The sequence below is a fragment of the Helicoverpa zea genome, chromosome 6 (assembly GCF_022581195.2).
Source record: "Helicoverpa zea isolate HzStark_Cry1AcR chromosome 6, ilHelZeax1.1, whole genome shotgun sequence".
Lineage (NCBI taxonomy): Eukaryota > Metazoa > Arthropoda > Insecta > Lepidoptera > Noctuidae > Helicoverpa > Helicoverpa zea.
Genome location: NC_061457.1, coordinates 1,513,943 through 1,532,345, shown reverse-complemented (window position 1 = coordinate 1,532,345; position 18,403 = coordinate 1,513,943). Strand labels below are relative to the sequence as shown.

The following is an 18,403-nucleotide window of genomic DNA, read 5'->3' as shown; positions in this document are numbered from 1 at the left end:
ACGATTGCATGCAACCAGTCATTATTGTGGTTACATGGTGGTGACGCAGATTTGTTGTACTGATGCTTAACTTCTACGTATGTTGTTAGGTATACGCACACATATACAAGTGTCGTCATACTCATATTATTGGGGAACCACGGACGATGACGAAGGTATACGGGGATGATTTACTACGAAATTTTATGTTTCATTTTTGATCGGAACAATTGAATTGCTTTTTTGTAGTTATGGAATACTTAAATTTATGATTATTTTATTATTTACTAGGTATAACCTCATTAGGATAATATCATTAATAACATGAAAAGGGCATGAAAATTATTAAAAACCCATATTTGACACTCGTTGAAGTCAAGCATCTGTACAAATTACATATGTAATGTACCTATAATAACTTAAAATATGGCATTAGAAATGGCTTCAATAGTGATCAAAAACTTTACGTCATTCGTATCTACCTAATTATTGAAGCCATATCTAATCCCATTTTTTTAAGTGGTGGAAACGCAGTCTAAAACATAGATCTATGTGTAGAACTGAAGCGGCTGCTGCCGACGCTGTCGCGCAAGGACAAGAGCCCGCGCGCGCGCACCTCGTGGTACGCTGAGTGCGGCGCCGACACCACGCCCAGCTCGACGCCTAACACTTCCACTACTTCTTGGTAAGTGGTACTTTAGTAGCTTGAAGTCGTTGGCAAATGACTGTGCTTCTCTGAAGGTGGTTACATGTTGCTTTGCTGTAGTCAAAATGTATGATAAACATGTGTAGAATAGTTTTGATTAACTAACTGTAAAATTGTCAATACACTATTGCGTTAGGTTCCCCCGTAATAATAGTTGTATTTTATGATAAATAAATAAATAAAAAATCTGCGCTGGCTGACTTCGGAGAAGTTAAGTTATTTGACAAAAACTGTTCATAAAATATATGTGAGAGTCTACCATTGAAATACTTACCACAAAATCCCTACTTAATGCATCTAATTATAGTCTCCCATGTAAAATTGAAAGGCTTGGCGTAAATTACCCGTATTTAGGGAAATCCGTTATTACTAAGACATCCCATTTCATTCATCGAGTTCACTATTTTCCCGTGTCTTAGTACCTATTTATTAACCATAACACAGCGAATTTCCCCTTTTTATTCACGAAGTTTAAGTAACTTTTGCAACTGCGAGACGGTTGAAAAACTTAAAACCTGTTTGACTCGTTTTTCTCGAGACTTGGGCCCTATAAATTTTTTAATTTATATTTTTTATAATTGAACAGTTATTGAATCAACCCTTTACTTAGCAGAATGCCACAGTGGAACTTGACATGGTTTACAGAGAGAAAGGTTTATAATTGAACGTTGGTGCGCAACTGGTTGTGACAGGGTTGCGTAGCGATATTTACGCTACAGTTACATTCGCGGTCCGTTTGCGTCTGCGCCGGTTGTTGGAGTTCAAGACAAAGGTCAGCGGCGACACGCCGATCTCACTCTGTCCTACTTGCAGATATTCACGAAAGCTGGCTGCAATACCATTGTTTGGGTGATAAGGTCGTCATGATTTTGGATACCTATATTGGGTGGATAAAAATATAAAGATAACTCACTCTCTTTTTGCACCAAATGTAATATTGCTGTCATTGAAACTTGAGCTAAAAGATGATTAAAAATATTTTGGATCTGAATCCAATCTGAAATAATGTTAAGGATATAGATGCCTGTTAAAGATGAAGCAAAGCAAAGCACCACGATTTTGTGGTCGTTCAAAATAATTGATGCAGCCGGCATCAATTCAAGAATTTTATTTTCAATATAAACTGGTTTATAAAAACAACCTTTAAAAATCCTTCATGCGCCTGAATAATTTATTTTTAGTGAAATACGACCATATCTCAATTAAAAAAAAAACGGTAGCAAATTGAAGAAGTGACCCACAAAATAGAGTGTGTGTGAGTGTTGGTCTCCAGCCACCTCGTTCCCAGACGTTAGTCAGTAGTGGCGTGAACGCATGACGTCGCCGTCGCCCATTTATCCACGAAACCGATGACTCACAAGCCAGTTTTCCGTACCACCGTTACCTGTGACCCGTGGCATGAGCGACAAGCGGGCTACATGTGTACTTAAGAGATGATTGATAACTTAGTATGCATGCGTACTTCAATTAAACATTGCCACAAACACATTTATCTTAAGAAATTAGGCTATATATAGTCAATGGTTTTCCATTTCTGTAGTAGCTACAGCAACATTCATTATCACGAAACTCAAACATAATGAAATGGGCAATCATAAATATAAGATAAAGACCCACTACTTTATTAAGCATATTCTGTTCAAATCAGCTTTTTTTATTTATTTGTTCAATTAACACGACTTCAAAAATCAAAATTACATAAATCAACTTTGATTCGATAACTAAGAAATCCGTTAATGAATACTGAATTATCAAGGTACTGCTTTTCAAATACTGACTCGCTCGTCGCTTATCTCTTAAGAAGTCTCGTAACTTTAACTCTGCCATTATGCGCACGCTCAGAAGGACGTTGGTGGGATTTGAATCGAATCCGTTGCCTCGCTTTGAGCGCGCAAATATTTATTTACTTGTATTTATTTTATTTTCTACGGTACCTAATTGTTCTGTGGTCTCATAAAAGTGATAGTGGAATAAGGAAAACTCAATAAAAAATTGTGGTTTTTAGTTTTTAGAAATTGTGTTCAGTTTTAAGAACATGTGTGTTTGTTAATTGGTGTCATGTGTTAATGTTGTTGTGCCTGGGTATTGAGATAAAAGGACAAAAATTAAGGTAAAAAATGTCTTTAAGTAAATACTTTTTGCGTTAGTAACTCAGTGCACCCACATGGTAACAACAATTAACGCCTACCTTCCATGCGTTTTGTTATTGAAATCAATGTCACCTTGTCATATTTTTGGATTCTGGTAATAAATGCGCAGATGAAAACAATCACTCGATTATGTACAATTTATCTTAGGTAACTTGGTGCATGTGTTCAATTACGAGAGAAGATCAAAGTGCATCAGTCCCGTCACGTTATTTCTTACATCATCGTAAGCTAGGTAGGTGCTAACTAACCTACACATTAGGATATTCGTCATATTTGATTAGCTGCTCATTACTTATGATTTGTTCCGCGAACAACATGATTATCTATTTATGCTTCATGCTAACGTCCGTACTGATAAACATTATAAAATAATTTCCTTTAGCAAAACTATATTTATGTAGTAGTCGGTATTTTGAAATAGGATATGGAGAAAGGAAATAGTTTTCTGTGTTTATGCACAAATCTTTCTAGCGATACTTCGGAAATCCAGCCTTGTTGCACTTATGTTCGGAACCTGCATGGTATTAAAGGGTTGGTTCCTTCTAAGATAGTTTATAAGGGTCTATGGTGATCTTAATCCTGATCATTCCATCTTGCCCTAACCAAACCTAAACTAACCATACTGTAGATGGGCATCAAACCAAAAATTCTAATTTTCTGGTTAGGCTACCAAACCATTCAATGCCAACACGGGCAAATGAGTAAGCTTTGTTTTGATATCTTATACTGACTGATCTATTAGTAAATTTAGTATGTACTTAATCAAGTACATATAATATAAGTCCAAGGTTTGCAATGACGACAATGTTCATGCATAAAGACCTCGCAGTTAAGGATTTTTCTCACACTATATTTGCCTACTGCATGACATTATCGTTTATCATAAGTGCCATCAGTTTCCTTATAGCAATACCGTATACGCCTTCATGTTAATACTTAGTTGGTTGGTATTAAAAGTTATAATATGTAGGTATGTGATATAAATTCTTGGAATTTAAAAACTGTATGAAAATATTTCTACAACACAAATAAAAGTGGCATTATCTCTCTCTACCGGTTTGATAAATGTCCTGTTGATTCATAAATTAATTGTAAGTACCTAATAAACCAACTTTAACTACATATGTAACTTTGTACAAAATTCGGAGCTACAATAAAAGAGATCATCCATCAAAAATCAAAATGCATTTATTGAAAATAAGCTTTGAAAACAGCACTTTGCGTCTTGCGAACGTTAAAGGTTACATTACATGAGACAGTCACATTTAAATATAACAGTTTTTGCTACCACCATCTAGAAGTCATAGATATTTAAAAAATCCATGAAGTCAACTAATATCACTATCCTTTTTCTCAGGTACGCTGAAGCAGGGCTATACCAGGCAGGGAACATCTCGTCATCATCAGGGGCGTCGTCAGGGTCGCACCCGGCCAGCCCGCTGCCACACTCACTCTTCACTCACGAACCACTCTACCAGTTCTACAACGCAGCTAAAGTTGAGGTCAGTAGGATAATGTGTTATGTGAACTTTTTTGCACAAACTCCTTTCCGAAATGTGAATGGAATTTTCCGTTTGGCTGTTGTTTTGTTTAGCTGCTGTTTCAGAAGGATTTATCTGCAACGGTAGTTAGTCATCCAAATTAACGGGTTTTTAGTAGGAGCTATATAAGGAGTTTAAATTAACGTTTATTTGGATGGAATAAATAAAACACTCCTTGCTACGTCATAGTCATCTATTATCTAAAACCTGTGAATAAGTAGACCTAAAACGTGGGTAAACAACCTCAACCACAACTTAAAGCCATATCGCTTTATTATGTTTGAAAAAATAATTTTCTGTTCCCATCATTTCTGGAACAATTAGAAAGAAAGACTTGCACAGACCTCCATCATAGTTCGGCCATTCAGAGAATGCGTTCCTGACACGTCGCGATTGAACTGACGACGTAACTTTGCAATGGCGTTGCAGTTACGATAAAAATATTTTTGCTGGTTGTTCACCGTTTTAACAATTGAGGAGCATTAAAACAACATTATTATATCAATAATCAATGAATGTAGTTACGTCGTCAGTTCAATCGCGACGTGTCAGGAACGCATTCTCTGAATGGCCGAACTATACCAGTCGTAAACAATTCTTATCTTACTATACTTTACGGAAGGCTCCACGAGAAATGGGTAACGGGTTCACGATAAGCTGTCTTTAGCGTAGATAATCTTTACAACACCTTTTACTACCATTATAAGTAGTAAAATTACTCCATTGTCACTAGTTCGTCGCGCCAGGTGGGTCCCCCTTTAATTAGCTGTCTCCTTTTGTCATTACCTGCGGTTGTTCAATTTGATGCCATAGCTAATGCATCGAAGGTGGTGATGCAAACTGATACTTAGGTTATCTGTTTGTCATCATTGTCTAGTGGAATGCGTTTAAATTCTATTGTTTTGGCACATGATAATGATACAATAAAAATCATTTTGCCTTGCGATTCACAACAAAACAATTTATATTTTTCAATAACTACAATTTATTCATGAAATAAGTCGCCAATAAGTAAGTCTAAATCGTAAGATTATTACTGTGCTGATGATATAGGGATCAGTTTATTAGCAGACAAATAACAACAATTTAGAGCATCGCAAACAAAAATGTTTACTCGCGTGTGTACAAAAACCTCGCAAATTCACAACACTTACGTATGTATAAGGAAATAAACAATTTAATTACGCTGATCCCGCGTGTGTCCAATTTTAGAGTCGGTGTGTAAACGATCGGCGCTAATTCCTCTAATTGCTGGTAATTTGTGCTGACCTCCGGCGAACAGACTAGACTTTGACTTGTATGACCTAACTGGGAACAGCGGTGCACATTGTTGTCGGTCATCGGACTTAACAACAATACTTCTCTAAATAACAACTTATTTTAAATTAACTTTAGATGACTTGTTAACTTGTTTTGAGAGTGTCGATGTAGAAGTGCGCCACAAAATATAACATCTTCGTTTGATGTAATCGTAAGAAGACAATCACAATAGCTGGAATTCTTGATAACTGTTCAGTAAACAATGATAAACAGTAGCTTGTGTCATTTGCAGCTTGTGCTCGAAATAATGGCAGCTATTGTCTTTGTTCAGACATTTATAAATCTCTCCATTGCTTACCAACTGACTACAATTCCAGTTGCGTTGCTGCATACGTGCCCTACAATAGGTAATAGCTGCTCGTATTAAAAGTTAATAAATAGAATCTCATAAATAAAGAACACATGAAGAGAAGACATCATAATTTCAAACAAGCCGTGATGGAATATCGCCTCAAGAAATGCGGAGGCCTGACAATTGACTATTTATTCAAGTTAAGAAAAGCAACACGGTATTCCTCTTTGCAGTCGGTGTGTCGTGAGACCGGGGACTCTGACTCGGACGCTTACGAGGCAGGGTCTCAGCGCAGCGCCAACACTTCAGCGAGCGAGTCTGCGCCCTCGCGACCCTCGGCAATGGCGCTGGTGGCGCCGCGCGGCCCCTCGCGCACTCTGTGGTGCGAAGTGCCGGAGGTCCTCAATTCTGCTGTGCTTAGTAAGTACATACATTACTTGTAATTTGGATATAGAAGTCAAAGCCACATATAAGTGTTAATTAATAATTAACTTCATTGTGTTGTGTAGACGGGCTTGTTAGTGTACGTCTCCGCTAGCCTCCTTGATCTTGAACCTTGAATAAGGTGAACTATCTGTTTATGTTTCTTCAGTTTATTTTAAAATAAATTGATTGGAATCAATTACTGTAATAGCCTTTTTATCGTCCCACTGCTGGGCACAGGCCTCCTCTCACACAGAGAAGGATTGAGCATTGAGGATTGAGCATGGAATCAATTAATTAAAATAAATTAATTGGAATCTCACTGAAATAAAAATTATTGTGTAAAGTGACTTTATTCACTGAATGCTTTACAGATCAATTCGGTTTTGTGTTTTTGTCCCAACAAATCCCTTTTTACGGGTCAGCGCAAGAAATGACCACCTTCCAAACTATGTAAAACCAAAAAATATAACTTCGGTACACTTTTATTTAAAGCAACTAAAATAACTAAAGAAGGTCAAGATGGGAGACATTAAAAATTAAGTTATCTCATCATTGTCTCCAATTACAAATGTTAATTTCCGTTCAGGTTCCCTAGCCCCGGCACAGAAGCGTCTCCAGGAAGCGAAGTTCGAGCTGCTGACATCAGAGGCGTCGTACCTGAACTCGCTGAACGTGCTGGAGGCGAACTTCATCGCGCACCCCGCATTCCGCGACCCTCATATCATGCCGCGAAATGACTGGGAGACACTCTTCGCTACTATACTACCTGGTGAGCGAAGACTTAAGTTTCTTTTCTGATATTAATTTATCCTTTGCACTCCCTTTTGTCTTACTCCCTCGCCTTCCTATTCCTGTCCTCTTCTCAATTTTATTTGGAGTCGGCGATATGTTTTCCACTGACACTCCTCTCTGTCAGTCGTCATACTTATACTCGCTTCTCTCAAATGTTTCATGTTTCAGATTCCATCTTTTTTTTCTCGGTCCTCTCCTCTCCACTTTCATCAAAAGTCTCGGTATCATTTCACCAAATTAGTGTCAATGTTGTTTCCAGTTCGTAAATGCTCGCAGCTGCTAATGAACGAGTTGGAGAAGTGCTGGCAGGACAACATCCTGCTGCAAGGCATTTGCGACATCGTACGGCAACATGCGGAGCAGCACTTCAGCGTCTACGTCAAGTACTGCGAGAATCAGGCACTCATGGTCAAAGCGCTGCAGCGGCTGCAAACCAAACCTGCCTTCGCGAATGCGCTTAAAAAGTGAGTATATATTGATTAACTTTAAGGTTTATCTTATCTGAGTTTCTTCGTATTTGAAGTATAACTGTGTATTGGCATATCAACAGCACTTTTAACTGAAGGCTTAGTCCCCTTAGCAAATAATATATTAGATCAGTATGGAATAGAATATCTCTTACTGTTTCCTATCAGGACAAAGTATGGGATGAATAATACAAAAGGAGGAATACAAAAGACGGTCTTATCGCATAAAAATATTTCTTCGCCAACTTCGCCACTTTTACTACTGAGCACACACAACTAACTTAAAATAACTAATTGTCCTCAGACTAGAAAGCCACCCCTCGTGCCAGTCCCTCTCTCTGCACTCGTTCCTGATGCTGCCGATGCAGCGCGTGACGCGGCTGCCGCTGCTGATGGACGCCGTGCTCAAGAACCTCAACAGCGAAGACCTGGAGTACCACGCCTGCGCCAGGGCACTTGTCACGCTTAATAACGTGAGTATAGTTTGGTTGGTGGGGGTTATGGGGGAGGAAGGGACATGGATAGGTGTTAGAGGGTTCATTCTACGGGAATCACTGGGACAGCACATGCGTCTGCGATTTGTTTTGCTGCGGTCCGCGTCTTTGATGACATGCCGTAGTGGCCTGCTCATTATGCATTGGATTGCTTGCTTTTGAATGTTGACGATTTACGAGTGGTTCATTTTGATGAAGGAATAAAATTGATCCTCTATGATGTTGTCTACAGTACGTGTCCCAGTGCAACGAGGGTGCGCGGAACACAGAGCGAATAGAGGAGATGTGGCGCCTCTGCCGCAGCATCGAGTTCCCCGCGCACGTGCGCCAGCCGCCCGCGCTCGGGCCCGCCTGCTCGCGCCGCGACCGCCGGTCAGTATACACACTATAGTTGTGCCAGAGGTGTGGCGCCTCTGCCGCAGCATCGAGTTCCCCGCGCACGTGCGCCAGCCGCCCGCGCTCGGGCCCGCCTGCTCGCGCCGCGACCGCCGGTCAGTATACACACTATAGTTGTGCCAGAGGTGTGGCGCCTCTGCCGCAGCATCGAGTTCCCCGCGCACGTGCGCCAGCCGCCCGCGCTCGGGCCCGCCTGCTCGCGCCGCGACCGCCGGTCAGTATACACACTATAGTTGTGCCAGAGGTGTGGCGCCTCTGCCGCAGCATCGAGTTCCCCGCGCACGTGCGCCAGCCGCCCGCGCTCGGGCCCGCCTGCTCGCGCCGCGACCGCCGGTCAGTATACACACTATAGTTGTGCCAGAGGTGTGGCGCCTCTGCCGCAGCATCGAGTTCCCCGCGCACGTGCGCCAGCCGCCCGCGCTCGGGCCCGCCTGCTCGCGCCGCGACCGCCGGTCAGTATACACACTATAGTTCAGGTCAGTCTGTCAGTCGGTCAGTATATCATTATATCCCTAGGGATATAACAATATTACGGCTTCATCTAACTAACTGTGACATACACACTAAATCAGTATAAATAAAGGAAATGGTCTCCATCAGTAGTATGTCACAATTGTCACAAAACAACATCGTCACAAGCGGCCGCCACTGGCCACACGATCGGCACCTACAGTGTATAAAAACTCATGAAAATAAAACCGACTGTTTTGTCCCTAGGCCCGTCCGTTGGCTGGTGCGATCGGGCGAGATGACGCAGCTGGTGTGGAAGTCGGACGAGCTGAAGCTCACGTTCGGCAAGAAGTTCCACAAGGTGCCACTACACCTGTTCCTGTTTAACGACCTGCTGGTCATCGCCAAGAAGAAGGGGTAAGTCATATTAACCCTTATGTGCCCACTCCCATTTCAAACTACCTTACTTACCATTCATATATCCATGTAATCTCCTAATACACAAGCTGTTGAGACTTGCATCCGTGCCAAATTCAAGGAGGTTGACAAGAAATACGTAAATAATCAATTGAAAGTATGGTATGCGGGAAATCGTTGATACAGGGACTACACACACTTATTCAGCTCTATTCGCGTTTCGCTGAATGGTTTTGGTCGCACTTAGCTCTACTTCTATCAGCGGCGTAAGAGTGCGTACGGCGCTGAATATGCTGCGAAGACGGTCAGCTACTCAATTAGTATTGTGCCCTCAACATGGACAGTTCTATGTGCGATATTTTTGTCGTTTCGTTACTTGCAGATAGGGTTACCATATCTCAGGATTTGTCCTGAGATTTCAGGATTTTTCGACTCTTCTCAGGATTCCGGCCGGATTTAGCAAATCTAGTGATAGCTCAGGATTTTGAATAAAAAACAGGTTACATTTCAAAGATCTCTCTTATTAAACGACTAAAAATAATCTTCTTTCGGTAACAATTGTAGTTAAAATCAATACTTATTTATCGCCGCCCTCCTCCCTCCACCCCGCTGTTTTGAGTGCGATGTACATACAAGCTTGCAACGCGTCGCGTAAAACGCGTGCGCAAGATCCGCAGTGTATACAACGATAATAATACGTTTTTGAGAGAAAATTCTCATCTGTAGAAAATCTCAGGACTTTTCTATGGAAATCAGGCCTTTTCTCCGGACTTTTGATTTTTTCATCTGGTAACCCTACTTGCAGAAGACATAGAAAAAAATAAGCGTAAATAATTAAAACGCAAATGACAGTGGGTCGACCCACTATGGGTAAATAAAATTTTGGTTGGAGAATACGCGACACTAAATTCAAAGACAATGATACTCATAATGATAACGTAATAATAAATCAAATCTATCCAGGAGCTATGCAGGTTGCAACTTGTCGACAAGGAGTTGAGGACCATACGTGTGCAACGCTGTTCCGCCCCATTCAGCGTCGAACGCGGCGAAACAGCGCTGAATGCGGCAGATCAGCGCTGATCTCCATCTAAAGCACTCGCATGATAAAAACACATTTGTTCTCATTTTATACTTGTTTGCCGCGAAAGCTGAATACACGCGGAAAGCTGAATGGATGCGTACGCGTCTCCCCATACAAAATCGTTGTTTTCTATGGACATAAGCTGAATAAGTGTGAGTAGTCCCATATGCTGCTTTTTTTTCTTGTAATTTAAATAGTATTTCAGAATAATCCCAATTAGAGAGCGCAGCGCGGGTTTAAATACAGCTAACTACTACTAACACATGCGCCGAGTTTAAATACAGCTGAGTGACACTGACGGATTTCTGTAAACAACAAAAAAAATCCTACCAATTTTATTGTTGATTTGGGTCGAGAATGTTTAGCATAATTTCGTCCTTGAATATTGCACCGTGCGACAAGCTGTTGCTTGTATACTCTCTTATGTACTACATCTATGTACGTAAGGCTGCCTTTTAAGTTCTGTCGTTTGCTAACTTCCCGAGATTATAAAAAAAATATATATATGCCACTTTTATCTTCTTGAATTTAGAATTCGAAATCAAAAGTATGTTTTTAAATTGGTCGAATAGTTTTATTGTATTGTCCATTCCAACGTGGCAGGTCGGTTGTAAAAATGGAAATGTCTAAGGAAAATTTGCGTGCGATAATTTTCTAGAACTTTAAAAGGGGTTTGTCGCGACTTTAGTGCTTTGAAGAGATTAGTTCTGTATTTAGTAATGTAGCACCATGCCTTAGGACCGTAGAACTCTAATATTTAGGATTTCAACGTGGCTACTCTAGCCTCAGTGACAAGCCACGTGAAGGTCGTCCAAAAAGCGCTATGACGGAAGATAATATCGACGCCGTGTGTCAGCTAATTCTCGCAGACCGATATGTAACATACTGCGAAATAGAGGCATCCGTGGGCATTTCAGGGACCACTATCCAAAAAATTCTGCACGAAGAACTTGGCGTAAAAAAGTTGATCTCTCGTTGGATACCCCATTTGCTTAGCGACGACTAACAAATAGCCCGTGTAAGTTGGTGTCGCAAAACTCCGCAGCGATTTAACGGAGGAGAGTCAAAGCATGTCTATGATATTGTCAAGGGTGACGATTCTTGGATATATGCTTGCGATCCATATTCCTAGCAGCAGTCAACTGTGTGGGTCTTCCAAGACGAGCCAAAACCGACCGGAGTCGGTCGTTCAAGAATCACTTAAAAAAAAATAGTTGCCTCGTTTGTGGCAAAGGGTGGCCACCCCCCCACTATTGTACTAGAATATTGCAAAACGGTTACCGCTGACTAGTATACCACTATTTGTTTGCCACAAGTCATCACCGAATTTAGAAAAAATAATTCAAGACGTCGAGTGATCCTGCACCATGACAGTGCAACTTCGCACACCGCCCGCCAAACAAATACGTTTTTGAATTCCCAAAATGTAGAAATTTTGGATCATCCACCTCACAGCCCTTACTTAAGCACTAACTATTTTATTACATTCCCCAAAATTAAGGAAATTCTTCGTGGTCTACCTTTCAGCACACCTGAAGAAGCTGTTGACGCTTGAAAATAGGCCGTTTTGACTACCCCCACTTTGGAATGGAATAAATATTGCAAAAACTGGTTTATACGTATGCAAAAGTACATTAAATATCCCTAAGTATTCTTAAAAAAACAATAAACAGTAATAACCTATTGAATTGTTTATACTAATTTCAAACGACACAACTTAAAAGGCAGCCCTCGTACTACCTTTTAATTATAGTGCGCGCGGAAGTAGTTGGCCGCGCTTTAGGTGGCGACAGGGGTGAGGGGAAGTCATGACATCTGCTCGCAACGCACATGAGATTAGACAGTGATGATCAATCTCGAGATATCGCGTTCAATAAATGAAAATAATAAATAAAGAACTATAATTAAACTTTTAGAAGTTTTTACTATATCTATCTAATTATAGTGTAATTAATAGTAAAATAAACCAAAAACAAATTAAGTGTATGAAATTATTTTGACATATTTAAAAAAAAACGGAAAGCCGATGTGCCAATAATCTCATATGTCAATATGAGATGTGCCAATGATGATGATGTCCTCCTAGACGTTTCCGTCGACGGCGACATCCTGGCATATATCGGCAGTTTGGTTTCGTTCATGGGCTCGTACATGACTAGCGAAACCAAACTTTGCCTTGAACACGCGGTCACAAATAGCGCAGTAGAGTTGCCCTTGCGCATTGTAGGTGTAGTTATAGGAGGGCTTAGGGCGGGATTTTTGGAGCTGGCGTTTAGCGTCTAGGGCTTCAAGACGCCGCTGTTCAAAATCCTGTACGCTCTTATGAACAGTTCTGCGCCACTCAGGTCTTTGGGTCGCTAGTTGTTCCCATGAAGTTGGCGATAAGCCAACTGATCTTAGGTGGCGCTTTAGTACGTCCCTGTATCGCAAATATTGCCCTCCAGATTGGCGTTTGCCAGTACTAAGCTCAGAGTAAAAAACGGTCTTAGGCAATCTGGAGGACTCCATACGCACAAGGTGACCGCACCAGCGCAATTGTCCCTTCATCAGTAAACTCTCTATACCTGACATAGACGATCGACGGAGAACCTCCGTGTTGGAAATCCGATCTTGCCAGCGAATGCGAAGAATAGCTCGGAGACATTTAAGATGGAAGACGTCGAGGCGTTTGATGTCACCTTTGTAAAGGCACCAAGTCTCCGAGGCATACAAAAGCAAAGGGAGTATAATGGCTTTGTATACAGCTAGCTTAGTGACTAATTTGAGATCATGGGACTTCCATACACGGTGATTAAGTCCGCCAAATGCTGCTGCAGCCTTAGCGATCCTTGCAGATATATCAGACTCGAGACGGTTGTCGCTGCGTACGAGACTGCCAAGGTATCGAAAGGATCCCACTTCCTCCAGAGGTTTCCCGCTTAGGTAAACAGGCGTGTCGTCTGCAGATGTTTTTCTTGCAGGCTGTTTAAGAATCTGAGTCTTTGATGCGCTGATTACCAAGCCAAATTTGTGACACGATTCGTCCAGATAGTCAAGACATTCTTGAAGATCCTGGACACTGCTGGCCATAAGGCAGACATCATCAGCATATTGAATCTCCGCAACAGGAACCGTGGAGATCCTGCGTTTTGCTCGGAAGCGTGAGATGTCAAAGACGCTCTTGTCCATGCGGACATTGAGGATGATCTTATTCCTACATTTAACTAGAGCATCGCTCATTACCGCAGAGAAATAAATGGCAAAGAGTGTCGGTGCCATGACACAGCCTTGCTTGACGCCGCTTGTGACCGGGAACTGTTCCGTAAGTTTGTCCTCGTGGCGTACGCGTGCAAACATGCCTTCGTGAAATTGGCGTACTAAGTTAACAAATTTTGGTGGACACCCACGTTTTTCAAGGACAACCCATAAAGCGGACCTTGGAACCCGGTCAAAAGCTTTCTCTAGATCCACAAAACACAAATAGAGGTCACGATGCTGTTCAAGGCACTTTTCCTGAAGCTGTTTTAACACAAAAATAGCATCAACCGTGCCTCTATTTGGGCGAAAACCACACTGGCTTTCTGGCAGGAAGCTCTCAGCTAGCTTGACGAGGCGGCTATTGATGACATGCGCCAGTACCTTGCCAGCCGCAGATAGCAGGGCGATACCTCTGTAGCAACTACAGTCGGAAAGGTCACCTTTGCCCTTGTAGAGTTTGCTTATAAGAGCATCCTTCCAGTCCTGTGGAACTATTTCTGCGTCCCATATTTGCAACACAAGTTCAAACAGTCTGGTCTTAATATTTTTCCCGCCATATTTGTAAACTTCTGATGGAAGACTGTCATAACCTGGAGATGAGAGATGTGCCAATAATCTCATATTGACATATGAGCTTTCCATTTTTCTCTCCACTTTTCGGCTTTCCGTTTTTTTTTTTAAACATATGCACTTACTCATCTCGCTGTTGCAATCTTATGTGAGTTTTGTGTCAACTAGCCGGAACTGTCAACGCGTGTTGCCGTCGCGAAGTACGGCGCCTAACTGAGTATTGAGTAATGACAGCAAGTGCCCTCACCTCTCCGCCCCACCGCTCACATACCTAAGGCGCGGCCAACTAGTTCCGCGCGGACTATGCCCTTATATACTCTGTTGCAGCCTCTGGCAATGTGTAGTGTTGTTGTAACGTATAGTATTATTATCCAGCGAGGAGCAGTTCGTATGCGTGGACCACTGCCCGCGCTCGCTGCTGGAGGTGTGCGCGAGCGACGCGGGCGCCGCCGCCGCCAAGCACGCGCTGCTCATCACGCTGCTCGAGAACCACGAGGGACGGACGCTAGAGATGGTATGTATCCAGCGAGGAGCAGTTCCTGTGCGTGGACCACTGCCCGCGCTCGCCGCCAAGCACGCGCTGCTCATCACGCTGCTCGAGAACCACGAGGGACGGACGCTAGAGATGGTATGTATCCAGCGAGGAGCAGTTCCTGTGCGTGGACCACTGCCCGCGCTCGCCGCCAAGCACGCGCTGCTCATCACGCTGCTCGAGAACCACGAGGGACGGACGCTGGAGATGGTATTTACGAACTTACCGCCATTTGAAAGGGGATCTTGACCTAGACTAAAATAGGGGTTGAGCCAAACCCCCTGGTTTGAAACGCCAAACGGTGCCAATTTATGTTCTGTGGGCTAAGAATGACAGCAAAGTCCCGCCAAAGTCCAAGAGATTTGTCGTGGCCATGGACTTAACGGAAACGGCAATACAAACAAATCGACATCAGTCAATCGAATCCAATCCTTCGATTTTCCCTGACTCCGATGAAGTTAAGGATGTCTTTGACCTGACTTTTTCTCACGAGAACAGTTTTTTTTTTTGTGAAAAAGTACAACCATAATCCTAATAATTACCTGTTCCCCGCAGCTGATGTCGTGTCCAAGTGAGACGGAGTGGTCTCGCTGGGCGGAGGCGCTGCTGCCGCCGGCGGCGGGCGAGGGCGAGGCGGTGTACGCGGGCTGGGACTGCCCGCAGGTGTGCGCGCTGTACGCGTACGCGCCCGCGCAGCCCGACGAGCTGCCGCTCGCTGAGGGGGACGTTGTTAATGTCACCAGGAAGACTAGCGAAGGTATGTAGGTCAAATGTACTCCAAATAACATCGGTCATTGTATCTGTTGATTGACTTACTAGGTACACAGGTAAAGTCAAACTCCCTCTCTTTAGTAAATAAAAACACAAGAGATATAGAATATTAGGAATGACCGTTTTTATCGATTAGTCCAAAGTAGTGTAAAAGTGTAGAAAATATTATGTAAAATAGTTTCAAAAACATCATTATTGTAGGTAATTATGATGATATCTTTCTAACCGATTAACGGTCACGGTGGCTGTTCTCATATAAAAAGATCAACCGACTGCGCAGCACATATACATTAATTTGGTACCTTCCTCGGCAGGCTGGTACTACGGGTCGCGCACGCGCGACGGCGAGGCGGGCTGGTTCCCCGGCGCCTACACCGCCGAGATCGCCTCCCCGCACGTGCGCGCGCGCAACCTGCGCCAGCGCTACCGCCTGCTCGCGCTCTCCGGCACCTACCTCGGCCAGAGGAAGCGGAACATGTAGCACGTGCTAAGCAAACTGCGACTCACAACACACAACATATTTCAGCATTCCCTAGGAAATCAAAACTTAATGGCCGCTCGGGAAATCTCTTCGCTGCGTAGAAACCGTTTTTACGTTATCGCGGAAAAAGTCCGAAGAGATATGGCCACTAATAAGTATGCCCAAAAATTTGTCATCAGCCGCCATTAAGTTTGACGGGAACTAACCCAGGGGATGACTCAAATAAGCAGTTCAGCTAAAGGTGAAAATAGTGCTATTGAGGTATAGACCTAATGACCAAGTGTTTAGACGACAAACGTCACAATAACGGTGCTTAATCTGCCCTCTATCGGCTGTTGTGTCACGCATTTACTGCACAGCTGCAAGTCACTGCTACGGGAAATGTAGTGATTATTTCAAGTGCTAGTGTTTCAATATCATCACATTAGAATCTCACGATTATCTTAGGAAATTGTTCTAAACTTCTTCCTTGTAATTAATAAAAAATTTTGTATTATAAAATTTTGAATTTTTGGAGACATGGTCCGTCCAGTCACTGCCTTATGGAGGCATAACTGTTATATCAGTATACAGGAATATCAGTTATGAACTATGTATAATATATCGGCTTCGGATCGAAGCGATCCGACACGGCCAGGTGCTCACTTGTGATAGTTCCGCTGTGTAGCCAGAACAAAAACATTCAACTCTTTTTAAATATATTATATTACACAAATATATTTCCGTTTTAACAATATTATATTTAAAGACAGTTTTATGAATAATAAAATGAATTTATCGATCAGTTATTAATAATTAGCGCTCTGCTTACGGTAGTTAAGTAATACGTAGATATATCAAGTGTACAGTTACGTATGAGATTCGCAGCAGTTTATTGTACAGTATAACATTGTAAGACATTTACTGATTAGGTTAAGTTATGTATCGTTAAATAACGCTTCACTTGCCCGCTGTATTCGAAAATTGCCTAGTCATAACTAGCGGATGAGTTGATCATGAAATTATCAAGTTATTTAGTCAACATTCCTTGGCTAGCACTAAGCTGGGACTACATTGGCTTATGGGCTATATATTACCCCCTAAGTAAAAGGTTCTTCGTGGAATATTTGATAATAATCTACAATGTGACGTAGGCAGCCAAGTCAATGTACTCTCCGGTTTAATCTCGCACCATATCATTAACAAGTAAAAGTTACGATTGTATTGTATGTACTTAAGTAAATTATTGTGTATATAGAATTAAGAATCAAATGTAACAAATCATGGATGTTATATATTTATGGTATGATAATAAATGTAATTACATAATTATTTATATTGTTTCATTTCCTTTTTGGTAAACTAGAGCGGCTTTTCCTTAGCAGCATTAAATACTTGCACGCAATGATACCTATAAAACCAGTCTAAAAATATCAAAACAAAAGATTTTTATGTTCGATTTTTTTTCACCGTTAAGAAACTGCACTACGGGCTACGGTTACTTCCACCGGGACGTGGATGAAACTTCGGGAAACAGTTAGGTATTGTGAATGATTATTTACTCGGAAACTACATTACTTGGAGAAACTTGACCGTTATCAATGCTCTACTTTCAGCAAAAGGATTTCTAGACGTCCTTCGCGATAAGTCGAGTATGAACCTATAATAAAATAATCAGCACTGCAAATGACCCATTTGATAACGATACAAGCTTACTGAACGACGCTGAATTACTACATACATAGTATAAACTACATTAAATAGTGGGCAAAATACTGTTACTCCGTGCGAAGCCGGAGCGGGCCGGAATCCTACTTCCTACTAATACCGGCCAGGAGTATGAAGAATCGTTGTACCAAGTTTCGTTGAAATCCGTCAAGTAGTTTTTGTTTCCATAACGAACATACAGACACACAGACAGACAAAAAATTTACTGATTGCATTTTTGGCGTCAGTATCGATCACTAATCACTCCCTTAGGGTGCGTCCACATCTGGCGAATGCGCCGCGAATGCGCAGCACGCGAGCCGATCGCGAGCTGTCCGCGAGCTGCGCGCGTGCAGTCACTGCAACAGTTCGGTGCGCCTCTTTAGCGCAACTCACGCAAGGCTCGTATAGAGCGCGCGAGCGGCGCGCGATCTGCGCGCAATCAGTTCTCGCCCTTACAGTTCCGTATATTGGCTCAGTACTATCGAAGATGGCAGACGTCGCGCGCCGCCTGCGCGCCGCTCGCGTGCGGCGCTTAGGTCGCGCGCGAGCTGCGCGCGGGCGGTGCAGAAGCGGCGCACGAACAAAAATGCACGCGCGCAGCTCGCGGAC

General features: G+C 42.4%; 1 protein-coding gene across 10 annotated transcripts in view; it reads left to right on the top strand.

The window, feature by feature from the left end:
• The window catches only part of LOC124631467 (ephexin-1), a 97,092-nt gene extending 79,676 nt beyond the window's left edge, over positions 1 to 17,416 (top strand). For all 10 annotated transcript variants that reach the window (XM_047165869.1, XM_047165873.1, XM_047165871.1 and 7 more), the window contains 11 exons: positions 538 to 664; positions 4,193 to 4,337; positions 6,222 to 6,408; positions 7,001 to 7,183; positions 7,466 to 7,670; positions 7,978 to 8,146; positions 8,400 to 8,539; positions 9,281 to 9,430; positions 14,697 to 14,835; positions 15,409 to 15,610; positions 15,939 to 17,416. In XM_047165869.1, the coding sequence (XP_047021825.1) occupies positions 538 to 664; positions 4,193 to 4,337; positions 6,222 to 6,408; positions 7,001 to 7,183; positions 7,466 to 7,670; positions 7,978 to 8,146; positions 8,400 to 8,539; positions 9,281 to 9,430; positions 14,697 to 14,835; positions 15,409 to 15,610; positions 15,939 to 16,105 (1,814 nt within the window). In that variant the 3' untranslated portion in view covers positions 16,106 to 17,416. The remainder of the gene's footprint in view (positions 1 to 537; positions 665 to 4,192; positions 4,338 to 6,221; positions 6,409 to 7,000; positions 7,184 to 7,465; positions 7,671 to 7,977; positions 8,147 to 8,399; positions 8,540 to 9,280; positions 9,431 to 14,696; positions 14,836 to 15,408; positions 15,611 to 15,938) is intronic.
• The last annotated feature ends 987 nt before the right edge of the window (positions 17,417 to 18,403 follow it).